We start from the raw sequence: 25,848 nt of genomic DNA on the forward strand, positions 1-25,848 counted from the left end.
CGGTTTATACATAAACCGAGGGCCAAGGTGAGCAGCCCGGTTTATACATAAACCAAGGGTTGTCGTGCGCAGCCCGGTTTATACATAAACCGAGGGCCATCCTCTCGGTTTATATTTGACAGGGCCATGGCATATATGCTTTAAGCCGGGTGCTAGATCCCTGAGATACTCGGCTTATAGCCCGGATATCATATTATTTTTTGGCTTCAGGGGGCAGCAGCAGCAACATATAAATATATATATATCCAGCAATACATATCTAACAAATATGTCTACAACATATATATATATATATATATATATATATATATATATATATATATATATATATATATATATCCAACGAAGGTTCACATCAACAATATATTACAACTTGACAACATAACAAACCGACCATTAGTTCAAAGTCCACACATGCATACATATGTTCACAAATGAAAGGATGAGTTCCAAGTTCACAAATGCATACATATCCAACATACGTATATATGCAACAACAGTTCACAAACGAAAGCATGAGTTCTAAGTTCACACCAAGCATGAACCTAAAAGATGCAATGAGCTTCCACCGCAGCATGTATGCTCACCGTCGACGGCATCTGCGATGCAAACCTGCAAGTCCATTCCCACACGCATGAGTTTATAAAGTTAAGTTGTAGACGATTGAAAAGGCACAAGAGTCAACAAGCATCAACATATAAGAATTAACACAGATACTAGAAGATTCACAACAAGTTCTATCTTGAAGCCCTCGATCTAGCACACAAAAATATACAATGCATAGATTTCACAATTTTCCCAGAGTCTAAGGTCAACTAATATAGAACTACCATAAGTTGAACCGATAATCAGGATGAACGGATTAACAAATGACTAGGCTGCCATAAAAACTCAAAAATATGTAATATCAGATATTGGTGGTTACAAAAATAAGACATCACAAATTTATAAAAAGGACAAGCACATTAATTTAGATATATGTTATGTAACTAGGTCTGAGGCATCCAATACATGAACAGAATCAGCATGCACAACAGCAAGTGGTAGGGTAGAAAATTTCTACCTGTACTAAACATACACTAGACATCCAGCTTTCCGTTCCCAGCAACTAAAGTCTCAAAATGTACAGTTTCTTCAAATAGTAGCAGTGCAAACTCACAGCTCTTCAAATAATGATTGAGTGCCCAGCACAAAACATACCATTGAGTTGATTTGGACTCATCGAGGCCTTGCACTTCAGTAACTCCTCATCTCCTAAAAACTTTCTCTTTTTCCGTGTACACCTACTACACCTGCATGAGGAAACAATCAATTATTTCACTTGGCTGTAGCAAAAGTGGTGAATATATAGAACTACAATTACCCTTACATAAGCTGAACGGGTCATGGAGAAAAACGAGTAACAAATGACCACGCAGCCAACGCCACACAAACATATGTATTATCAGATTTTGGTGCCTACAAGAATAACCCGTCAACAAATTTATGAAAAAGACTAGCACATCAATTTTAAAATATGTGATGTAACTAGGTCAAAGCATCCAACAGATTGACTACAATCAGCATGTACAACAGCAAATTGTGAGCTATAAAATAAACAGGGCAGTGAGGTGTGATAAGTTATTTATAAAGCAGGATTGGTCTTCCCAAAAAACCACATGACCTACAAGAGGCCAGTGAGGTGTGATAATTTATTTGTAGATGAAAAGAGCATAATTAGTAATGTAGACATCTAGGGCAAGGTAGCAACTTTTTACCGTACAAAATCGACACATTTTCTTCATCCAATTTAGTCCACCAAGAATGGAAGCACTAACCAAACAATGTATATCCAGTAGCAATTTTAGGGAAACAGTGAGCTAGATCAGGTGCAAAATGAAATACCATTCATGAGCATGAGCATCAACCATAAACGCATCATATTGAACAAGATATGATATGAATTACAGAATTTCGTCATACCACTACACAAGAACCTGGAATCGTGGTGCACGACCTCAGAGTAAACCAAACCCAGGAGGGACCTCACCACCATAGTTTGGTTTCACAACCAGAATAGAAAATAGGCTAGAACAGAGCAGCGATGACTTGGGAAAAAAACCTCAAAGTCAAGAGGGATTGTGTCCAAATCTACACTAGGAACAGATCTGCATCAGTGATGTTTACAAATGGGTCTGCACGTCTCAGTTTTCAGATGCCGGTCAAAAAGTGATGCAGATTCATTTGTCTGTACATACAAGTGCAAGTGCTATCCAACAAGTCAGATTTGGCGGTGGAGAGAGATCCTGGATCCTCGTGATCCAACAATCAAGAATTTCGTCAATATAGGCATCTTTGCTCTCGTCTCTCCTGGGATGGATTCCTGTGCCTAATCCCCATGGAATTTCGTCAAGTGTCAAACTTTTCTACTGACTTACTCTAATCATAAAAAAAATCAACAATTTGTACACCACGAACAGAGAGAGATGCATGTTGCGGGGAGGAGAAGAAAGACGTTGTGGGAGGGGAAGGTGCGGCTACTGCCATGGCTATATCGAGGTCTTGGTTCCCGGTGCTCCTTGTCCTCCTTCTCGTCAGGTCCCTCGAACTTGGACCTCTAACCAAGTTGACGTAGGAGCGCCAACTTCACCAACTCCATTCCATGGCCTACGAAATCGAATCAACAACGGACTAGTCTGTTAAGTCAACAATGGAATCAACAACTCTGTGGCCTGCTAAATCAACAACGGACATGCTGCTCGATCTGAACTGGGAGCAGAAAAAAGAGGGCCGAGAGACGGACCGCCGCGAATCTGGCCGTCGGCTGACCTGCTGCCTCTCGATCCGATCCGATCTGGGAGAGAACGTGAGGGGAGGGTGGGGGATGGGGTTGAACCCATGAGAAAGGTCGCCGGTGGTTGCAGGCGGCGGGCATGTGGGAGGGAGGAGATGAGCCGTCGCGGTCGCCGGCGGTGAAGTGGGCGGCGGATTGGAGCCAGGAGATGGGGAGTGGGATTGTGTACGAGTGGTGGGCAGGCACCGAGGATTTTGGCGGCCCGTCTGATTTCGGGGGAAAACAGCGGTCGATTTTGGGGAAACAGAGCAAGCACGCCTGATTTTTGTTAATTCCCGCGCGTTCTGTGCTAAGGTAAGCTGAGTGTCAAATATTAGTACACGGTTTACATTATTATTTTAGTACAGCTGTTTTCTTTGTTTTACTGTACTTTTTGTATTTTCATTTTATATTTTTTGTATTTTCTTTTGAAAAAATGGTCGAACCAGTCAGTTTTTTCTAAAACCCGGTGAACCGGGCGGTTCACAGAAACTAGACGGCTCGACGACTTGTTTTGGTGCAAACAAGGATTGCTCTTCGCGTGTTTACGATTGTGGTTGGCGGCCTCCGGAGGCTAGCCATGCCGCCAAATCCTGCGTTGGGTGTGGTGGCGAGTGCCAACACCCGACACGCGTCTTCGGAGTGTGACCCCCTTCACGGACGGCGCCGCCGTCGGCACCTGGATGGGGGAAACGGCCGCGTCGGGTCGTTACGGAGAGAATCTTGTGGTGGTTTTGGCCCGGACCTTGTTCCGAAGTGTTTCTATGGGCTGACCTACCACAATCGAGTGGAGTGATCCATTGGTCAAAGCCCGTCCGGTGAAAGTCAAAGGGTTAGATCTCCTGGTCAACCGCTCCAGGGTTAGGCGGGACGGGGGCCTTGGGGGTAGCAATGCCACCGAAGCGTCGCACGGGGCCCTCATGCATGCCTTAAGGTGTGGTGGCATGTGTGAAGAGGTAGCACGCGGTTCCGGGGTGTGGCCCCCTTACGGATGGCGATGACATGGTATAGTAAACGTTCTGCGGTAATGGTGTGGCTTGGATATTATTGAACACTAGGAGCGCGATAAAATCATGATTTTTTTTACACGGCGTGGGCACATGTGATATAGGACGAATGGTAATTTTTCATAATTTTTGGTGATGCAGAAGTATATGAACACTTCCCTCTACGCGGATTGCTATTTTTTTGAGTTAAATGACCCTGAAATTGAAAAGCACTACAAATGAAGTCTGAAAAGGTAGAAACTTGCCATGGTATCATCATTTCACCCATACATGGGTAGCTCATTTGCAGATAAGGGACAAAATTACCTCGGCGCCATGCCTGATCCAACCGCTTAAATCCTCGGAAAATCGTATAATGCCCGAAATCATCGGGTGCTGGCACGGTGTCATCATATGACTCCTGTAGGGTGTGGTAAAATTTTGGGCGCGTTTCGAGTAGGCCTTACCTGATGCTGCTTGTAAACTACACCATCTCCGATGTAGTCTCTAGGTACCAAGAGGGAACGAGTCGGGTTTGTGAAGGAAGTGCGGGCCCTGTTGCTCCGTTGGCCTCAAAACCTTTCGTGCTCTCAAAGGAGCCCATCGAATGACACGTGACATGCCCCTGCATTTTTCGGACCTGCCTGGAATATTTGAGACATTTATTGCACTACTAGGGTTTTGGCGCCGGAATTTGCAGATCTGCAAGGCGGCACATCAAATCATGCCCAGAAGCGGATGTAAGATCCTGTGTGATGTCTTTGCAACATGCGTAGGCCTTTTGCAGGCGAGGGAGGGGCATGCCAGCCACCCGGGGGCAAAATTACCTCGGCGCCATGCCTTACTTCGCGTTACCGAGTGCCCATGCCTTGGCTCTGGACGAAGAGCAGAGCACTCGGCGTAGAGTGAACTTTCAGTTGTGGATTTTGCATGTCATCATAATATGGGTACACTAGGGGGTCGAAAGAGTCATCAAAATATTAAAGTGGCGTTAAACTGAGAGTTTCACAGATAAGACCCATGAAAACTAACCGACAGAAAATAGGTGAGAATAATAATGCTAATTAAGTAGTAAATATAAATGCAATGAAGACCATCTTAAACCAATTTCGCGTAAATGTTATGGGTTGCAAAAAATCCGCAAAAATGTAAGCCTAGTGCTTTCACCGGGCACACGGCTTATATGTCCTGTAAGCCGAGTGCTTAGGTGGGGCACACAACTTATAGACAATGTAAGCCGAGTGCCTACTTCGGACACACGGCTTATAGGCTGCTCCGTGATGGTGCCGTCAACCACCTCCGTTGCAGACACGTGGCAGATGTCTTTGCCGAATGTGTCCTGTAAGCCGGGTGCTTTTTCCCGTAGATACCGTGTGGTTTATATAAGCCGAGAGCTTTTTTGCAACACTCGGCTTATAGATGACCATAAGCCGAGTTCTTCATATTTACCGGGTGTTTTTTTCTCGAGACTCGGCTTAGAGGGGCATAAGCCGGGTACCAGAAAAATAACACTCGGCTTATAGGCTAACACACGGGAAAACCGGATTTTCCTGTAGTGCAGTCACTGATGGTCATTATGGGTGTGTCGATATACAAAAGTCGATTTTTATTGAAAAAAATGTGGGTTGGGTAGGCAAGCTGGTGCCTTACCCGAGCAACCGCGCCTATGTGCAGAAGATTAGACAGCAAGTGTTAAGCTATTTCTAACAAACCAAAGCAAGGGAGAAACGGCGCGACATAATGAATTGCAAGAAGGAAAACATATTTCTTTCCCATTGTTGCAGGATATAGTCTTGGTATCCCAAGATTACCTATACACCGATCATGCAAACAAGCAAATTCATCAAAATACTAACAGCTTTTCATCAACTATATTTCGCGATGTAAGAACAAAATAAAGTATGGAACCCCCACGGTAATATAGTCTGATTCCCTATGTGGTCGATACTTCGGAAATGGAAAATAAATTCATAACTACCTCTATCTAGAATATCATGCCACATTCAAGAAAATGCAGCATCCATTTGCTGGTGTGTGCGCGGAGATAGCGGCCTGAGTTAACTAATGTTCCCCATTAACACAGTAAGATTCAAATAACATAACAGAAAACTGCATAGGAATAGATACCGTGTTGGTGTGTGCGTGGAGATAGACAAAGTCCCTGAGTGTCTCAAGCGTGATCTTGGTGTTGGGCAGCAGGTAGGTGGCATCCACCTCCCCGACCACAATGACCCGCTCGCAAATTTACTACTGTGGTAAGCATATCAAACCATGAAAATAATTTTTGAACAAAAGTCATAACGGAAAGTAGAAGAAAAACATCTGTCAATCATAGGCCTAACTTAACTGATTAGAGTACATGTGCAGAAGGTGAAGAAACATCAAAATTATGCTTGATGATGGAGTTCATTCAACCAACCAAAAAAAGGTGAACCTACTTCAGAGCTTAGTCAGATACCACCACATTATGCAGAGACGTCACTTAGTGAGTGGCACACATACATCAAGTGCAGACAGATGGTGTGAGGAGGGGAAGGGGATATCATGTTCATCACCAGTACTACTCCAGCCTGAAGATGCCCTCGGTGCCCGGGCCATCTACCAGGCACACAACGCCCCGTGCAGCAACGCGTCGCCCTCCGACCTGATCCACCCGGCCACTGTCTCTTCACTGTCGGCAGCCTGCAACAGCATTCATCAGTAGCTGTAACTAAGATATATGCAAATGCTCAGTCTCGTCTCGTCTCATCTTGTCAGAAGATGCAGGTACCTTCTCTCGCATGTATTTGAATAGAGTCTTCTGTCCTCCTTCGTATATGTTACATTGAGATACAATCTGCAAATGTATGTACAGATACATTAGAAATTGATGGTTTCAATGCGTGTGGGTTACCGGCATATGAAACAGCACATTTAGATGAGTTGCCTGCCTCAGCTTTGACGCTGACGCAGACGTTGTATGTGCCCCAGTCCCTGGTGTAGTTGTTGTAGAGGTGAACCTTGCCGAACCGCAGAGGTGGATGCCTATGCAATCGTCTTGTCGTGCCTTGCAAAGTGGCATCTGTGCAAATATGTAATCAACGAACTTTGTTGAGAGAAACCTGGAGGTAAGTCTCGATGCGGATGTCGCCGGACACCCTCAAAGACGATCCATAGCGGCTCCCGAGTGCGGCATCCCACCCCTGTCGTCTGCGTGCCGCCAATCAATCGATTCATTCATCCTTTGTTTCATCCCCAAATTCAAAGAGAATTCTGGAGGAATAGTGAGAGGTTTGACGGTGGTAAACACACGGGTAATAAGGAGACCTCATCTACTTGGTCACCCTGCCAAACGAGCAAGTAAGAGAACAACCCCAAATTGAGATGAAAGGAAAGAAATAAACACAAAACAGACAAGATTGAGTTCGAATCGAGTAGCACATTCTTCAGATTATAGGAGGCAGCACTATCTTATACTTGTTCAGAGTATAGGCAAGCAAACTCCATCCCAATCGGGCAACCAACAAGCAATCGAACCTCACCATGCTTAAACTACGTAATGATTGCTAGTGCGCATCGCAACTGACAGTAGAATTCCCCAAACATTTTTCCAAAGCAGAATTTGAAGTGAAAGCAGGCAGTGACGAAGGAAGGAGGCGGCGTAGATGAGGCGCACCTCGCTGATGAACCAGCGCAGCCGCTCGCACTCGGCGATCCCCTCCCCCGCCTGCGCCAGGGGCACGTCCACCAGCTCCGCGGAGGGCTCCCTCGCCGCGGAGGCGTCGCTCGCGAGCCGCCTGCTCCCCCCGCGCACCGCAGCAGCATGGAAGGGCGAGCGCAGGGAGTGTGCGGTCTGCTTGCGATGGGCTCCACCTACTGCAGGAGAAGCTTAGGGAAGGAGAAAAGAGATGGGAGAGTCAGCCATTTGGGAGGGCGTGGGTGATGACGGCAGCTGCGAGAAGGTCACAGGTGGTGGTGGCGGCGGCGGCAACGAGGGAAAGGGAGAGGAATCGGGGGATGAGGACTCGGGGCTGGGCCCCTGGCCAATCCCTTTCTCTCTTTCTTCTCGAGACGAAGCGAACCCCTTTGTCTCGTAGCTAATCCACGTGGACGTCGCGAGGATGCGCCCCTTGCGCGACTGTTAAAGGGTTTAATTGTACGAGCCACCAAGGTGCGCTTCCTGCCAGGTGATAGAGTGCTAGGATTATGCCATTCTCCATTTTTCCGGTGAAGCAACAGCGAATAGTGGCGAAGCTACACTTTGACTATGATGTCTAGCACATCACATAATTCTCTTTAGCAAGCAAAACCCAGCTATAAACTAATGTATATGTGTACGCAGTACACATGTATTTATTGAAGCTTTTGACATCACCAGATTCAGCTGCTAGTGCCGCAACTGACGACGAACATAACCAAACAGCATGAAACCGATGATGCCGACATGTAATGTTTTTCACAAAATCAAGGTAGGGCCGACCCTACCTTGCCCTATGGGGGTCGTCGATTCTATAGGCACTAGATAAGGATGACAATTACGAAAATCCTTTTCTGAGTCCGGGCTCATCTGCACCCGTTTTGAATAACAAATCAAAACAAATACTAGAGATATTCAAATAATTCCAAATTGTTTTCCCATGGTAGACAATTTGATGCGTGAGGTCTGCCCCAATTTTCAAATCATTTGGACAACTAAGCAACTCTCGGTAAAAAAAGACAAATTCGAGGTCTATAAAACAGTTTACTCGGATTTCTGACCAGGTGCAGATGAGACTGGCCACCGAATCGCTGCACTCATTACGATTACAACAAGTTTATTTTCTTTTTCTATTCATAAGAATGGTTAGATGGGATTTACATGAATGGTCTAGAGAGCTGGAAATTGGCATATTAATCCAATTATATAAAACATATGACTGGATTCCATTTTTCTGACCCTCAGAATTCATGTTTTTCACATATATTATCCCATTTTAGGAAAGTTTGTGACAGAAATGACCCAATTTAGTTTTTTCCTGAATTTTTGATGCCATCTGAACATGCCAGCTATGTCTTTTTTCCACTGTTTTGTCATCTGGTTTTCTAAACTGACCGTATGTGCATGTGCACTGCCACGGGGGAAATATTTTTTAGCACAATATGAGGACCATATGGGACAAATCTTGATGCAAAACAAATATACAATTTAGGTTTATGTTTTGCTTAGAAATCATAGATTTTATGTAATACTTCAACGTGCAAAACAGATATGTGTCTGTGACTGGTCGGCTTTATTGGATTATCAAATATAAGAGATTGACTAGCATTTATTTGCTTACGGACCATGATTTTATTTGCTATTGGTTGGGTTTCTAAAGATGTCTGACTACCATATTTTACCATCAGAAACAATTTATTTATGGGCCATGAATTTATTGGAATAGCATAGATTGATATGGTTTATTAAGTTACTGAAGATTGGTTTGTGAATTGGCCGTTCAATTCTCCTTGTTGCATCATATTGTCCAGTGGTCTGTTGAGACAGAATTTGTCATCGCATGAATCTAAGTCAGTTATCCAAACAATTAATACTAATCCAAAGAAATTAAGAGTATGGCGCGTAGACTTGACCCGTGCGACCTCGCGTCACCTCCGCTGGCAGCCCGGGAAAAACCTTAACCGCTGCAACTACCTCTCCTCCGCTTCTCATCATCTTGCTGCGTCCGAGGGCGACTGAAATTGGAGCTTGTGTGTCTGCCATCTTCTCTTCTTCACCATCATCACCGCTTCTCTAATGAATGATAAGTTGTCACCTAAGGCTGGGACCATGTCTCTTTCTATGCCTTCCTTTTCTCTTGCCAATTTTCTCCCGCGGTCACAATAGTGGTAGTCTGGGCCCTAGTGATGACGAGGACGTTGTTGACTGAAACTGTTGCCGATGTGTAGTTGTAGACGAGGGCTTTGGTGCCGATGTCGAGGTAGCCGTGATGATGATATAATAATTGTGGTCTATGTTGTAGTCATCATTAGTCAATGTCGCCGTATAAAGCCAGAAGCAAATTATTTGGCAAAAAGTCATAGATGACGGATCTGCAGTCATCGACAATGTTCCTTGCGGGTGTCAGAGGGTGTGGTACGCGATGAGGCCACCGGTTTTTTTCAATACCGAGGTGACGGTGTTCTGGATTCAGCGGTGCTAATCACATCAGCTCTCCCAACCATTGGGTGTGCAGTGGACCTCCAGACAAAGGACAAGTGGGCCACGTTTGCCATGCCTCATGGTGTGCTCAAGATGGAATCCTCCAAAGACTTGGTGCATACTTCAAGACACATTTGAATCATCGTCATGTTTATCCCTTGATGTAACCGACCTACATGTAACTATAGGTAACACTAGTGCCTATATAATCCGAGGGGTTTAAACCATAGGGATAAATTCATACTCATATGATCTCGGGGTAGATGATCTTATACATTGTACCCCACCCACAATCAATTCCATAGAAGCATGGCGTAGGATTTTACCTCTTCGAGAGGGCCTGAACCTGGGTAAAACATCGTGTCCCTCTTTGTCCTATTATCTTTAAGCCAAGATCACTAGCTCGAGACCCCCTAACCGAGATCCGCCGGATTCAACTCCGACACGAAGGAAACTCATCGAGCTCACAACGGTTTTGGCAGGACCATGTGACCGCCGTGTATGGGTCTAGCACTGTAGTGATGTCGTGCCGGTGCAGTTATGCCGTCGTAGATGACACGGTCCTTATCGGCGTCGATAAGACATCCTGCAGTTATGATGTCAACTGACGCTAGAGATGTCCGTCTTGTGGACAAGGGGGCGGCATTGTGTTGGTGATGACCATATTGATGAAGACTTTGGCAATGAAGTGCCGGTTTGGACATTGCAGCGGATGTCGACAATGATACGTCCTTTGGAAGTGTCCTTAACAGTGATGAAGTGTCGATGTTCGAAGTATGACGAGGAGCTGTGTCTGTCTAACACCGGCCAGGCGCATGGATGGTGCATGTCGTAGTGGCTTTTCGTAGTGTTTGACGAAAATATCTTCTTTTTCTTGGGCGTAATCGTAATGGCACAACTCGATGCAGATACTCCGGCAAGTGCAGGAGTAGCCGTGGCGCCCTCGGCTTGTTGGGTGCTGTCGTGGGCTGCTGTGTGGACCGTATCGACGCGTTGTGCAGACGGCCTGTAAGGGGATAGTTGAGATAGTGCGGATGTGCGTCGCTTGGATAACATGCATGCATGCTTCCGTGATGCATGCAAAAAAAATCGTATATGACACGGACGGGTGAATTGCAGAAAACCACCACATTTGGGGCTTCGTTTGCGGAAAACTACTGGGCACTAATTTTTTGCAAAGATCACCGCGGATTCGGTAAACTTGTTGCAAATAGCACTAATTGGGTGATTTGCTGCGTGTGATCACTTTCTGACAAGTGGGGCTGGGCTGTAAGGAGCTGACTTGGCAAAACAATTGCATACACACCCTTGAATCTAAAAAATAAACTCAATCAGATCCCTGTGCACAAACTGCAAGGACCGAATCGACCAAACCCGCCGGGATGCCGCGCCATGGTCGGAGCTGTCACGCGTGGGAGGAGGGAGGCTGGTTTGCCGGGTACTCGGCTGAGGGAGGTCGTCCCTTGCTGGCGCTCGTGGGCGGGATGGATGATGGAAGGGGGGACGACTGAGGGTGGGATACCTGCCACCGGCGAACCTGCCGGGATCTCGAGCTCCCTCTCTAACCTTCTTCTCTGTGGATGGAAGGGTGACTGCGCCAGAGCCGAAGCCGCCGTCGACGCAAGGAAGAGCCTCTGACCCACCGGCGTGTGTGGATCCGTGCTCCCAGCCCTCCTGCACCTCGCCCCAGCTAGATCCTGGATGCTCCTCCGCCGGCTTCGTGCCCTTTTGCTCGCCCCTGCCTCGACAGCATGCGGAGGCCGGTGACCGCGACAAGCACGCGAACGCACACCGGAGAGACCAACCGAGAGAACGCGTCACCGACCGTCGCCGCGCGGCTTCGGGGAGAGGATCCAGTGCTAGCCTTGGGGCCGGATGGTGAGTCCCTTCACCCTGGCGAACAGCGGAAAGGCACGCCAGACGCCGCGGTCGTTGGCGGCGGTGAAGTAGTCGTGGCCGAACATGACGCCGCCGAGGCGTAGCACCGCCCACGCAACCCCGCTGCTTTTCTTCACTAGGTGGCGTGGCTCGGCTGATACGGCGGCAACCTGACCCTGCCGACTGTCGGGTTGCCGTGGCGGGGAGCGTGAGCCCCGGCAGAGCGGACACGGAGACGAGAAGGTGGTGGAGCAGGGAGGAGATGGGCAGGAGCGACCAGTCAAGCGCAGTGTGCCCGCCCCCGAGCGCATCGCGGTGGCGTACGGTGACCGCGTGCGGGTCGGCGCGCCCGCGGCACAGCCCCACGGCCTCCTGCTCCGTCGCGCGGCTTGCCGACCGTTGTGCCCACCTGCTGCTGCGCACGAGGAAGACGGCGGCACCAGCTCCGGCGCGGTCACCCTGATGTCCCCAAGGAGCGCCGCGTTGAAGGCCTCGCCGGATTTGGTGTTCGGCTTCGCCGCCGCCGCCTGGGAGGAGGTAGACGACGGGGGTGAAAGGGGCTGATTGCTTTTTTAATTTTTTTAATAAGGGTGTATTTGTGAAATTCAGGGGTGTGTATGCAATTATTTTGCCAAGTCAGCTCCTTATAACCCGGCCCCACTTGTCAGAAAGTGATTAAACGCAGCAAATCACCTGATTAGTGCTATTTGCAATAAGTTTACCGAATCCGCGGTGATCTTTGCAAAAAATTAGTGACCCGATGGTTTTCCGCAAACGAAGCCCAAATATCATGGTTTTCTGCAATTCACTCGAGCCGGGCCGTAGTGCCCAAGATGGAGACCGTTCTCCATGTACCGACACACCCAGTACCAAACCTCAAGATGGAGACCGGCCCTGACTCGAATCCGGCACGGTTTGGTTCAGGACGCATAGTGTCCGGACGCGTCTACAATGTTGGCTTCGGTCCCAAACGTACGAACACCGACGAGTACTTTCCGTCGAGTCCCGGTTGGCCGATACTTTGGCCAACGGACGTACGTGCAACAATAAGCAGGCAAGCACCCTGGTGGATCGATTAGCTTCACACTACCAGAAGAAGCTAGCTTGCACTAGCTAGCTCTGCGCAGCCGGCCGACCGATTAACCCCGTAGCTCACGAGACAACACGCCGAGTTATAGCAACAGGCTCGTGTCGAGCCTTTGTACTTTTATTGCTTTGATTGATCTGATATTACAACGTAGGGGTACAGCTATATTTATACTAGTACAAAGCTAGCTAACCCAAACCGAGTCGGTGACTGCTCCTAGTCCATACCGGACAGGACTTCTACTACGTGGTTGATTCCAACAATCACCCCCCCAACCACGATGTCCTCACTTCACAGCTTGGACGCCGATCCTTCCCCGCATCTCCGTGAACTTCTGTCGTCCCAAAGACTTGGTCAGGATATCTGCAAGCTGATCATCGGTGCAAATGTAGTTGACTTCAATCTTGCCTTCTTCCACGCAATCTCGTATGTAGTGATACCGTATATCAATGTGCTTACTTCTATCATGATGCACTGGATTCTTACATAGAGCAATCGTGGACTTGTTGTCAACATAAAGCACCACTCCTTCCGGTTCTTTGTCAGTGAGGTCACCGAGTAGCCTTTCTAGCCACACACCTTGACCTGCCGTGGTTGCAGCTGCAATATACTCCGCTTCACAGGATGATAATGCGACCACCTTCTGCTTTTGTGATAGCCAACTCACTATGCTTCTTCCCAAGAAATATGCCACGCCCGAGGTACTTTTACGGTCGTCAATATCTCCTGCCAAGTCGCTATCACTGTAGCCAAGTAGCTCCACCATCTCCTTCCGCTTCTCTCTCAAATAGACACAACCGAAGTTAGTTGTCCCTTTGATGTACCTGAGTATTTGTTTCACAGCTGCCCAATGTTCTGTCGTGGGTGCTTCCATGAAGCGATTCACTACGCCAACGGAATAGGCCAAGTCTGGTCGTGTATTCACAAGATACCTTAGGCTTCCGACCACACTTCTATAGTCCGTTGCATCAACCGCGGGTGCTTGGCTCCTTTTGCTAAGTTTAAGGCGAGGCTCCATTGGAACATGACTTGGATTGCAGTCCTCCATGCTACAGCTTTCAAGAATCTTCTTTGCATATGCCTCCTGGCATAACGTGATTCCCTCCGGCTTTTGCTGTACCTCGATCCCGAGATAGTAAGTCAAGAGCCCTAGATCACTCATCTTGAAAAGCTCCTTCATTTGTAGCTTGAATTTAGCAATCTCCTCCTCATCTGCTCCAGTTATCAAGAGATCATCAACATAGATGCCCACTAGGAGACGATCCTTGCCTTTACCTCGCTTGTACATAGCATGCTCCAGTGGACTTTTCTCAAAACCAAGAGAAACTAGTGTACGATCAAGCTTGATGTTCCACGCCCGAGGAGCTTGGCATAGCCCGTACAATGCCTTGTGTAGTTTCAACACCTTGTGCGCCTCTCCCTTTTTGATGTAACCCGGTGGTTGCTTCACATACACTTCTTCTTTTAACTCCCCGTTCAAAAAAGCGGATTTTACATCCATGTGATGTAGCCTCCAAGATTCTTGAGCCGCGAGAGCTATAACTAGCCTCACCGATTCCATCCTTGTGACAGGAGCGAACACTTCCTCGAAGTCTACACCTTGCTCTTGCACGTATCCTTTGGCTACGAGCCTTGCCTTATGCTTCACCAAGTTTCCTTCGGCATCTTTCTTGACCTTGTACACCCACTTGAGCCCTATGATTTTATGGTCGTTGGGTGGATCCACGAGCTCCCATGTATTGTTGTCTCGGATCGATCCCAACTCCTCATCCATAGCACGACGCCAACACTTCTCCGTATTTGCATCTTCAAATTTCGTCGGTTCCTCGACGCTAAGCAGACACTGTCGTCATCTTCTTTTATTTTCACTGGATTTTTCTTCGGATATAAATCCACCACTGGCCGAAGACGGACTGGTGTCGGCGGACGTTCCCTTGTCTCCTGTTCAGTCGAAGACGAGGAATCGTCCGGAGCGGCTAAAGTACTTGCCGTACCCGGTACGTCATACCCACGGTTTGATCGCGAGAACTTCGGGGTCTGGAAGGCCCTCATGGAGTGTGGTCTCCGCGCCAACGAGCTATGGGACGTGGTCGATCCAGGAGGCGACGCGTTCAAGAAGGAGGGAGCCGAGCACCGGAAGGATCGGCAGGCGGCATCAGCGATTTACTCGGTGATGCCGATGGATGTCCTCCAACACGTAATCGCCAAAGAAACGGCGAAGGAGGCGTGGGATACCTTGAAGCTCATGTTCGAGAGACACACCCGCGTCAAGCAAGCCAATCTCCAAACTCTCCTAAGGAACTATGAGACTTTGGTCATGGGCGACAATGAGTCCGTGGATGCGTTCGCTTCACGGGTGGCTACTCTCGTCAATCGGATCCGCGCGCTTGGTGAAAACCTTACGGAGACCTCGGTTGTCCGGCGGTTCTTGCGCGCAGCCCCTCCCCGGTACCTGCAAATTGTCACGGTGATCGAGCAGTGCGTCGATCTCGGGACTCTCTCCATCGACGATCTTGTCGGACGCTACAAGGCTCACGACGAGCGTATGCGGTACAGTCTCGGGGATGGGAGGAACGATGAGAATGTCATGCTCACACGGGCTCAGTGGCTGGCGCTGGACTCAAGGAGAGGATGCGAGGGCTCTAGCAGCAACACTCGCCAAGATCGTGCACCAAAAGAACAAAGTAAGAAGAACGCCGGGGACGGCGCTCCGAAGAAGAAGAAGTTCGACAAGCGCAAGATCAAGTGTCACAACTATGGCATCATGGGGCACTTCAAGTCGGAGTGCAAGAAACCACCGAAGGAGAAAGCTCTCATGGCCAAAGGAGGCGATGATGGAGACATGATGCTCATGGTCGAAGTATGCGAGCTAATGGATGAGGATAGTCCAGCTCCAAAGGTGCCGGCTACAAAGGTTGTCACGCTCTTAGAGGAGGCAGTTTATCTTCACGATAAGAAGAGGATGAACACATCGAGGCACGTGTGGTACCTCGACACGGGCGCTAGCAACCACATGACCGGCGACAAGGACCAGTTTTCTGAGCTCAGTGTTTCGGTGGGAGGCACGGTTCGATTCGGCGACGGACGGACCGTTGACATCGCAGGGCGAGGTACTGTCCTGTTTGAGTTGAAGAATGGCGGTCACAAGGTACTCACAGATGTGTACTATATTCCCAAGCTAAAGAGTAGCATCATAAGTCTTGGCCAGCTCGAGGAGCGTGGTTGCAAGATTGTGCTCGAAGATGGCTTTCTATGGGGGTATGATCGTCAGAGGATGTTGATTATGAAGGTGCAGAGGTCACCGAACAGGCTCTACGTCCTCAACTTGGATCGTGTGGATCTGGTATGTCTCCTGTCGAGCATGGACGACTCGGCATGGAAGTGGCACGCGCGCTACGGTCATCTAAATTTCCAGGCTCTTCGGCAACTTGGACAAAAGGAGATGGTACGTGGTCTACCGTGCATCAATCACGTCGACCAAGTGTGCGACGGTTGTCTCATTGTGAAACAAAGGCGAGCCCCGTTCCCAAGAGAGGGAAACTTTAGAGCAAGTAAAGCTCTTGAGTTGGTCCACGGAGACTTGTGCGGACCGATTACACCGGCCACCCCTGCCGGAAACAGATACTTCTTGCTTGTCGTCGACGACTTCAGCAGATTCATGTGGATCGTGTTGTTGAAGACGAAGGACCAAGCTTTGCAAGCCTTCAGGATAATAAAGATGGCGGCTGAAGTAGAATCTGAAGCCAAGTTGAAGGCCCTCCGTACCGATCGGGGAGGTGAGTTCAAGTCTCGTGCATTCACGGAATTTTGTGAAGCTCAAGGGATCAAGAGGTATCTTACGGCGCCATATTCACCGCAGCAAAACGGTGTTGTGGAACGGAGGAATCAAACCGTGGTGGCGATGGCACGAAGCATGTTGAAAAGTAAAGGCATGCCGGGCAAGTTTTGGGGTGAGGCGGTCAATACGGCCGTTTACTTGCTGAACCGGGCTCCAACCAAGAGTGTGGTTGGGATGACGCCGTACGAAGCATGGTAAGGACACAAGCCCACGGTTGATCATCTTCGCACTTTCGGGTGCGTAGCGCATGTGAAGACAGTGACCGGGCATACTAGCAAATTGGCGGATCGGAGTACTCCAATGGTGTTGGTTGGCTATGAAAAAGGCACGAAGGCGTATCGTGCGTGCAACCCCTCAACCAATAAGGTGGTTGTGACGCGCGACGTGGTCTTTGAAGAAGCAAGGTCATGGAATTGGAACTCCACCGAGCCGGTATACCCGTCTTCCGATGATATTTTCAACGTTGTTTACGATGATTATGAGCATGCAGACATTGGTGATCAACCGGAGACGTCGGCCGCGACAAACGGCGCGGACGGCGCGGCAGAAAATGGAGACGCGCCAGCTACTCCCGCTGCGTCACACGCGCACGAGCAAGAAGGACCGGCTGGTGCGCCTGAAGACACGCCAGGCAGCGCCAGCGGCACGACGAGGAATTTTCAGCCGGAGTTTCTAAACTCCCAATTTCTGGCGAATCCTGTTCCTCCGAACTGGCTGCATCTCCATTAGATGAACAATCCAAAACATGTGTATCATCTTCACGTACATGGCCTTCACGTACGTGGCCTTGATGTCCTTGTGGTGCAGCACGTGGGCTGCTGGAAACGCCTCCAGTGGACAGGCTTTTTGCTCCCGGGCTGGTTGATGAGCCACCTGGGCTTTGAGGTGGACAGCCTCCTGATGGGCTTCGTCCAGTGCCTCCACGCATATGTGAGCCACCAGATCGAGTGCTGCCATGCAGATGAGAGTTTTTTCAGTTGCGAGTGCGGGTACTTTGAGCATGCTGGGCTAGTGTGCTGCCATGCACTGCAGGTGAGCTCTTTGTTCAAAGTTATTGTGTAATTCAGTCACGTTGTCATGTTTGATACCCCACATGAAAAAAAATTATATGACATGATTTGTTCCGCCATGATACAGGTGATGGTGCACTTCCGTTTGCAAAAAATACCACCGAAACACATACTTAAGAGATGGACGAGAGATGCTCGGGACATTCTTCCTGAGCATCTGGTTAGGTATCAGAGAGACAGAGGGCCTCCGGCCAGTGATACATTCAGGCACCACACCATGTACATGAAAGCGCTGGAGTGTGTTGTGCTTGGCGACAGCAATGTCAAGTGCTATGATGTTTTCATGGCGATGATGAAGGAGGTGCATGCGACTCTGCTTCCACTTAGTGTTGATAAAGATGGAATGGGGCTTGCAGAGAGAGAGAGAAACAACAACAGACTCTAGCCGAAAAAGAACATGCATATGTGGGTGGCAATGTTGTGCTGCAAACAAATAAAGTTGATGGTGAATCTAGTTGCTCAGCTGTTGGGCTGAATGAGAAGAAGAGGCAAAGGGGAAGGCCAACGACAAGCAGGGACAAGGCTCCGTATGAGCAACAACTTAAGAGGTCCCGTTTTTGCACGATCTGCAGAGAACAAGGGCACAAATGTACAACTTGTCCGCAGCGAGGTGATTTACCTAAGGCTCCAAGGAAGTTGCCGAAATGCACGAACTGTGGTGTTGTTGGACATCGACGCAACAATTGTGGCACTAAGAAATCCGGCCCATTTGAGCCAAACTTCCTGTAGTCGTTAAGAGTTCCTAAGGATAGAGAGAGTTTTTTTAATTGCATCGAATGTGGGACAATTTTCTTCCGTTTCATGTAACCGTTGAAAAATTGTGGTTCGTCAACTTTCATGTAATGTGGGCATGATCATGTATTCCTTATGTGGGATTAGGTAAATTTCCTTTATTATTTGAAGTGGTCTGTGTTCAAGCCAAGAAACAAACTAAAAAGTTGCCTCTGTCAAGGCTTGGTTTTTTTGCTCTTACAAATCAGTAAAATGGCGCAAGTAATGTCATCTATTGCTTGGTTCAAGGGGCATGTGTAAGCTGCCAAGTTCTGCTTGTGACAGCTTCAGTCTAACCCAAGTACCACCATGGAGACCGAAGTCAAGAAATTGTACAATGAGGACTGCGTTGATGTCGCTGTTGTCGTCTTTTCAAGTGACAAAGGCTAGTTAGTAGCTTGCAGTAGAGTGCTCCATTGCACTGTGCACCCAGGCGGCAGTGGGTCACGCGAGCTCTGCCTTGCGCAGGTGAACTCGACGTATGTAACAGGATTTCATGGCGTGCACCCATACCGGCGTGTGATGTTGAGTTCCATGGTGGATCGCAATGCATGACCATAGAGCTCGTTTTGGCTGTGGACACATTGTTTTTTTGGGCGAACTAATTCGCGATTGGGAAATCTATATTGTTTTAGAAAAAAATGCAAAATCGGAGGGCTGCTTAGGACTGATAAGAATAGTTTTGGACAATTTTTTTTCCCAGCACATGGCGCCGTGCTTTTGGGTGTGGGACTCACGGTCTGGTGTGGGTGGGGTTGGGAGTGGGGGGTGTGGGGTGTGGGTGGATTGGTTGACGAGAGGAGGAGGGGGGTGCGGGAACACAAGCTTGGGCGTGCTCTGAAGTGACTGGTGATGGAAGCACTGCTCCCAAAACCTTTTTATTTGAACTCATCACGCCGGTTCATCTGCGGGCCAACCGGGCAAGTGGTTGACAAGATCAGTGGACAGGTGCACCACTCCGTCCATCTGTGCTGCAATTAATGGACATGACCAAACGTACTAGCTTTCATATAGGCAGTAGCCATTGTATATGCAATGCGTGGTTCATCTGGTGCCATAGATTTCAAAATCAAAACTAGATACGATACGTAGCTGGGTTTTTTCAAAATTTGAACCATTGTTTTGGAGGGAAACCAAAATTTTGGGGCCTCTATTTATGGACGTGGCGCGGACACTCCAGAAAATCATTCTATCAGTGAGTAGGGGATGGCGCCCAGCAGCGATGCCAGCAGCACGGGTTTCCCAGCTTCCCAGCTCACAGAGGCATCCGGCTCAACATTGACACTTGGTGGGGTGCAGGTTAGAGCATGTATCTCACTGTTAAAACTTACCGTCTCAGTCCTTAGAAATGATTTGGTCTTCTAATATGTTCTCCCTATGCATCACCAGGTCATTAGTGCTGCCGTAGGTCTCGATGATCTCGTGTTCCATGATCCGTCGTCGGACATAGAAATAGCCAGTGATGAGGTTGTTTGTTTTTTGCGCAGACTTGACATTAACAAAAAAGTTCATTTTTTCGTTAGAAATATCATTCAGAACTCCATCTGGTTGCTAATTGCAGGATAGCGTTATTGGACAAGGGCCAGCAATGCCGATGGATCAAAAAAATCATCAAGAGAACATGCCGTCTATGAGTGATTCTTTATTTTGCATTTTGATTCCGCTATAAGCATTATGCTTGTGAGAGCTCCGAATGCAAAAATATCTAACTGGGTTTACAACTGCATTGTGAGCAGGTGGATCTTACCGTGCAGCTGCCGTTGTGCTTGATCGAAGACGAGGCAGCAGACTTCGATCCTTGCATGGCACATGCAAAGGAAAGCGTTGCATGCGTGCTGGCTGATGGGGACCACATGTCAGCTACTGGGCCTTGCGACGACGGTGGTGAAGAAGACGACGCTGAAAGCCCTCCATGCAAGCGTGCCAAGATCTAGATAAGTTAGAGCAAAAAAATGTATCAGTTGAGGAGATTGCAAGAAAATGTATCAGTTCCCGTGCTTAAAAATTAATTTGGATCATTTTCTTTCGCATGATTTGTGTGACCTATCTGTCGAGTGTTACTGTTTGAAATTTTTTGGGTAATTACTTGTACACGTGCCAACAAAAAAAACAATGAGTATATTACTGCTTAAAAGATTATGCTTATGGTGTTAGCATAATGTGATTATCGATGAGTATATTTCTAGTTAGGTCGTGCTCTCTCATTTGTTCGGTGAGGTGGGGTGAATAAACCAATTGGGGCTTCGGCTTGTGGACATGGCTTGACGCATGCGTGGACACACTGGGGCCCACTAGGTTAAAAAACAATTCGAGGCACAGGGACCCGTCTGGCCGGAGCAGGTCTATATATGTACTGCTCGCATTGGGGGGGAGGAGATTAAACGCAGAAGCAAAGCACATCTCTCCGGAGCTGGGCGGAACAGCAGGAACCCAAGGCAAAAGGTACTAGCTGTTCGTTGTTCATCTCCTGTCCATATCACCTTGGCTCCTCTCTTCTCTTCTTGGTGTTCTTACGCAAGTGTTCTTCTTGAAACAGATTTGCTGGGAGGATGGGTCGCAGACCAAGGTACTGTTCGCCTGCGGCGCCGCCGGATGTGCCGTCTTCCTCTACAATGGTGGCTACGAAGAAGGTTCCCGTCCTAAACACAGCCTACAACGCGGGTATGCTTCACTCCATCGCGGGTGACTGGAACCCGAACATGAAAGTTGTGTTCAAGGGCGCGGGGATAGATGAGTTGTGCAAAATCAAGCTCCTAGGCAATAGAAATCGTATCTTCTCCATGTCTCTTCTGTCACGCATAGATCCAAAAAACATGAAGATGGACATGGGGGATGGTAACTTTGTAGAGATAAATGGTAGGGAGGTTTCCAAATGCCTAGGACTAGAGCCTTGTGGTAGGAAGATAGATATTCCCGGTGGTGCTTGCTTGGCAGACCGGGGAGCCTTGCTAGCAAGGTTGCATGACATTTTAGATACACAAATGCACAAGGCATGCAAGATCCCGATTGTGAAAGTAAAGAATATAGTGCAAACTGCAAGCAAGGTAGCAATAGTTGGCGCAGAGAAGGAGAAGATGATGGCGGCATGTACAATCATAGCTGCCTCGACTTTTCTTGTTCCAAAAGGAGCCCATCCGAGAATTTCGTACGAGCTGCTGCCAGTTCTTGCTGACCCAAGTCACATATCAGACTATGATTTTTGTGATTATGTGGTCGAGGGGTTGAGAGAGGCTGCAACCAAGCTGAGGGAGGATCTTCTCCATGACCCTTCTCAGTTAATCCTCCAGGGGTGTCTCGTTATACCGCAGGTTAGTTTAAGTTCTTGTTTTTGATGCATCTTTATTTTTTTCCATGATTTCATGCGGCCTCGCTTGCAAATGACAAGTGTTGCTTGCTTCTCTTGCCAAAAATGTCACACAGATAATTTTCTGTGACTACCACGAGCACGGGATGCAAGGACGTGAGGGCTTGCCACTTCCTAGGCTGGCTCACTACTCGGACACGTTCATGAGACTACAGACCAAGAAGCATGCAGCGAGGAACGGTGTGGATGCTGGCTTTGAGGTGACGTAGCTAGAAAATATTCTCTTCAATGAATGCAAATTCTATCCTTTAGTATGCCGGAACTGCATGTTTAATAAATTCATTTCGATTGTTCGCATGCAGGTATCAGATGTGCCTAGATCTCCGGCATTCAATGTTGCTTCCGGGAGTGCAGCTCCAGCCCAACCGTTGAACACACCAAGCCCTGGTGTGCATGCTACGGCTGCTGGATTTGGCATGGCCCAGGACAAGGAGGTGGATCCGCAGGTGTGTTACAGCTTCTTTTTTGTTCGCTTCTGTCAAGTATTGTATGGCTAGTAGTTTTTTGCAGATCCTTCCATGCGAAAGTAGACTGACAACTCTGCGTTTGTCCATGTGTAGATTCTAGCGGCTCTAAGGGAAGCAGTGGAGAACCAGTTCAGAAAACGCGAGGAGGCATTTGTCAAGATGGTCGACGAGGCGAAAGATAAGGTACTGGAAGAAATACGCACGAAGGCAGCTGCAAAACGGCAGAGAGATCTAGAGGAAACTCTAGATGATTTCATTGAAAGGGTTAAGAGGCAAGCTCCAGTTGCTGCGGCATTTCCTAATGTGAGCCAGTCCCCGCATGTTCCAAGAAGGATGACAGGTATGCATCTGCGCAAGTGTACTTTCTGATTTTAGAAAGAATAAAGTGATTAGCGAGTATATAAAATGTGCATCCATATAGTTGTAGCAATGATGTGTTATTATTTTAAGGGTCTGGTTTAAAAATTAGTGTGCCATGCATGTATTAGTGTGCCATGCATGCAGCCTAGAGGAGGAGGGGTGGTGGATGAGGCACGAGTCTGCATGGATGTGGGCCACTAGTTTGCATGCACGACATCTTCTAATACGTCGCCAACTCTGCTTAAAGCCTGGATGCTAACAAACGGAGATCTAAATCTTTGTCTTATTCAACTAGATATTGTCACCGATCTCGCAGCAACGTCACGTGAGGCGGCGCGTTCTCTCATGGCTGTTGTGGTCCGAAACGAGGATGCAAATAAGGAACATGGTATGTTTGGTCGCGATCACGCTAACATGTTCTTCCTTTTAAAAAAGCGTATATTGCAAAGGCTGATTGCTAATTATTGTTCCAGTGCCGGAAGCGGGCCAAGCTGCTCGTCAGGGCGCGGCCATTCCAACCATCGAGTCTGCACGTGGAAAAGGTTGGTGCCAGCAAAAACGTGACATTGGTGAATTCCTTTTTTTGAAGGTTAATTAATCTGCTTCACTACGTGTTATGGTTGCAGAGCCAGTGACCCCGCTTGAGTATGATGAGCCTATGGTGCCTGATGACGAGCCGGACGATAAGCCAATGATAGAAGATGTAAAAGGCAAAGGTCCTACCATTCAATGTAAGTGATCGTTGACTTTTACATGCTAACTGCACGGCTGGTTTGGTCAGACAAAATGAATGGCCTCATGTATACAATTTTCCGACCGCTGTGCAGTGCCTCCTCGTAGATGCACGAGACAGACTACCATGCATGAGGCCCTTGGCTGTGGTGCAAGGGATCAAGTGGTGCCTGATATGATGCATCGTGGAGATACCACCATGGGCGAAGGTTAGTGTATCCAGGTCCAAACATGTGCTACTTTTTATTTTACGTTTACTTATATCGTTAATTGGAAAATGTGTGGGTCGTGTGTAGCTGTTGCGCCGGACCTGCCGAAACAACGTATTTCCACAGTCACACCGCTAGGGAACAAGAGGCTTGCCTTACCTGGAGGTGGCCAGCAGAGTAACCCACTGCCTCTAGGTGGGTTCCAAAATTCTTCCTGTTGCATGCGTGTTTAAATTGACCTTGGGCAGGACTGACATGTTCCTCTTGCGTGCAGCGGTTGTTCCAGCAATGCCACCCCAGCCACCTGCTGCACATAATTATGGCTTTTCGCCGTTTGAGCTGGAACTTCATCACTTCTTCTACCCAGACCACGTCTGCATGGATTTATATGAGACGGTCGAAATGCTTAGCGAGCCGTCCGAACTTAGCAGGTTAGTTCCCGTTCCTGTGTTCTCCGTACGGCAGAGCGCATCCTACTGGCGCATTGATAATTTACTGTTATTTGTGATTAGCAGGACTTGGTTCGAACACTTCAATCCTACTGTCCTACGCCTGGATGGTCACAAGATCAAGTACCAGTTCAGTTTGCTTGGTGAAATGCTGTACACGGGACTCGATGCATGGGTGCGTGGGTGGAATGAGAGAGAGAGTAGGATGATGGCAAGAGTACACCTGCCAAACTGGAGGGGTTTGGTTCCTCCTGATGTTGTGGTTAGTTCATTGTTAGTTCAATAAAAAAGGGACTAAGTGAAGGTCCATGATTTATGTCAACTATGCTGACCTTTCAAAAAAATTTATTGTTGGCAGCTACACATGGATAGCATCGATTCTGCCGAGACACGCGAGCTCTTGTTGGGGCTGCTTGCTGCACCAAGGCTAGGTTTTAGGCTCAGCCTGTGCCGTCTGGTACGTAGACACGTGCACACACCTGTTGCTAGCTGATTGAGTGAGTGGGTCCAGCTGATATAACTAATTCTATGGTTTGCAGATTATGATGCCAGCGTGGCTCTGGCATGCTTGGAGCTTGTACGTCTTTGACATGGAGCGCAAGATACTCAATGTGCTTGATCCGTTGTACACAGATCAGACTACGCGTGTGTATGAGATAAAACATGGTAGTACGGTGCGCACGGTTGTTAGAGCTTTGAAGATTATTGGCATGATGATGGATGACGGCTGGGATATGGACATTACCAAATGGACGGTGGTCTATAACGTGGGGATGCACGTTTCGTGCAGTGGGTAAGCAACGGTACTTGTTCATTAATTATGTTGGTTCTTAATTTTCTTGAGGAGTTGATATACTTTGAAAAATGTTGGCAGGGGTGAGACACCCGGATACATTGCGTACTACGCTGACAACTTCAACGGTTTCGGCCTCGAGGAAGATGTCCCAGTTGTAAGTTCTCTTTATTAACTATTGCATTTTCATCATTTCTCTTGTTGAAAATGTGCTTAACTCACTCCTTGACTCTATTGCTTTTCATGTGCGAGAGCAGCATGGGCTTCCACAACGTCGGAAGAGAATGCTTTACGAGACATTAGCATGCCAAGGCAACACTGCTCCTCGCCCTGGCATAATGGAGATAGTTGAGGAAGAGCAAGAATAGATTTGCACCGAATGATTGCGTCATTCGGGCATCAGTTCGTTCGTGGCAAGGTGTGCCATTTTTTGTAGCGGGCTTGCAGCCGGTTTTGTCATCCCATGAGATGTGTTGGGATTGGCATTCACATTATCGCTTGAACTTTCTTAGTTGTAATTTCTATGTGGAGTGAGTTGCCATGCACGAGGGCAACTGTATTTTGTAAACACGACTTCTGGTTGCTAATCAGCCGTGACCATACATGAGTGTGTGTCGGTTTGCATTAGTTTGTTTGCAACAAATGATTGAGTATGTTAGCCTAGCTAAACATGTGGAAAAGATAATGTTGTTGTTGTCTGGGCTATACAGGGGGGGGGGGTAGTCTCACCAGATGCGCATGTGGGGGGGGGGGGGTCAACATATATAAATAGTTTCCCAGCTGAGTGGTTGGGCCCACATCCTCTTAGAGAAAAGTAGCCGTTGGGCAGGTCCTGTGCTATATAATCCTCCATCCCTTCGAGCTAGCAACGGCCA

The 25,848-nt window shown here is 48.0% G+C and overlaps 1 protein-coding gene and 1 long non-coding RNA gene across 2 annotated transcripts; one reads left to right on the forward strand and one right to left on the reverse strand.

The window, feature by feature from the left end:
* Positions 1 to 412: 412 nt before the first annotated feature.
* On the reverse strand, positions 413 to 2,697 carry LOC123094138 (uncharacterized). The gene is made up of 3 exons (XR_006445760.1): positions 1,370 to 2,697; positions 1,201 to 1,292; positions 413 to 612 (listed from the first exon to the last, which is right to left on the reverse strand). It is a non-coding gene; the product is annotated as an uncharacterized lncRNA (long non-coding RNA).
* An 18,295-nt stretch (positions 2,698 to 20,992) lies between these two features.
* Positions 20,993 to 25,644, forward strand: LOC123094140 (uncharacterized). Its single transcript, XM_044516200.1, has 16 exons — positions 20,993 to 21,041; positions 21,136 to 21,907; positions 22,020 to 22,163; positions 22,266 to 22,409; positions 22,524 to 22,770; positions 23,086 to 23,178; positions 23,264 to 23,332; positions 23,417 to 23,521; positions 23,618 to 23,731; positions 23,819 to 23,926; positions 24,006 to 24,162; positions 24,247 to 24,442; positions 24,539 to 24,637; positions 24,720 to 24,973; positions 25,055 to 25,130; positions 25,231 to 25,644. Exons 2-16 carry the CDS (start codon positions 21,149 to 21,151, stop codon positions 25,339 to 25,341), a joined length of 2,676 nt encoding a protein of 891 aa, XP_044372135.1. The 5' UTR covers positions 20,993 to 21,041; positions 21,136 to 21,148; the 3' UTR covers positions 25,342 to 25,644.
* Positions 25,645 to 25,848: the final 204 nt, after the last annotated feature.

The sequence above is a fragment of the Triticum aestivum genome, chromosome 4B (assembly GCF_018294505.1).
Source record: "Triticum aestivum cultivar Chinese Spring chromosome 4B, IWGSC CS RefSeq v2.1, whole genome shotgun sequence".
In the NCBI taxonomy this organism is placed as follows: Eukaryota; Viridiplantae; Streptophyta; class Magnoliopsida; order Poales; family Poaceae; genus Triticum; species Triticum aestivum.

Bases quoted from the DNA above. Each gene is read 5' to 3' on its own strand.
- LOC123094140 (XM_044516200.1), top strand. From the start codon at position 21,149: ATGGGTCGCAGACCAAGGTACTGTTCGCCTGCGGCGCCGCCGGATGTG. The intron at 22,410-22,523 runs GTGTGTTACAGC...GTCCATGTGTAG, and splicing joins ACAAGGAGGTGGATCCGCAG to ATTCTAGCGGCTCTAAGGGA. The intron at 23,179-23,263 runs GTATGTTTGGTC...TTATTGTTCCAG, and splicing joins GGATGCAAATAAGGAACATG to TGCCGGAAGCGGGCCAAGCT.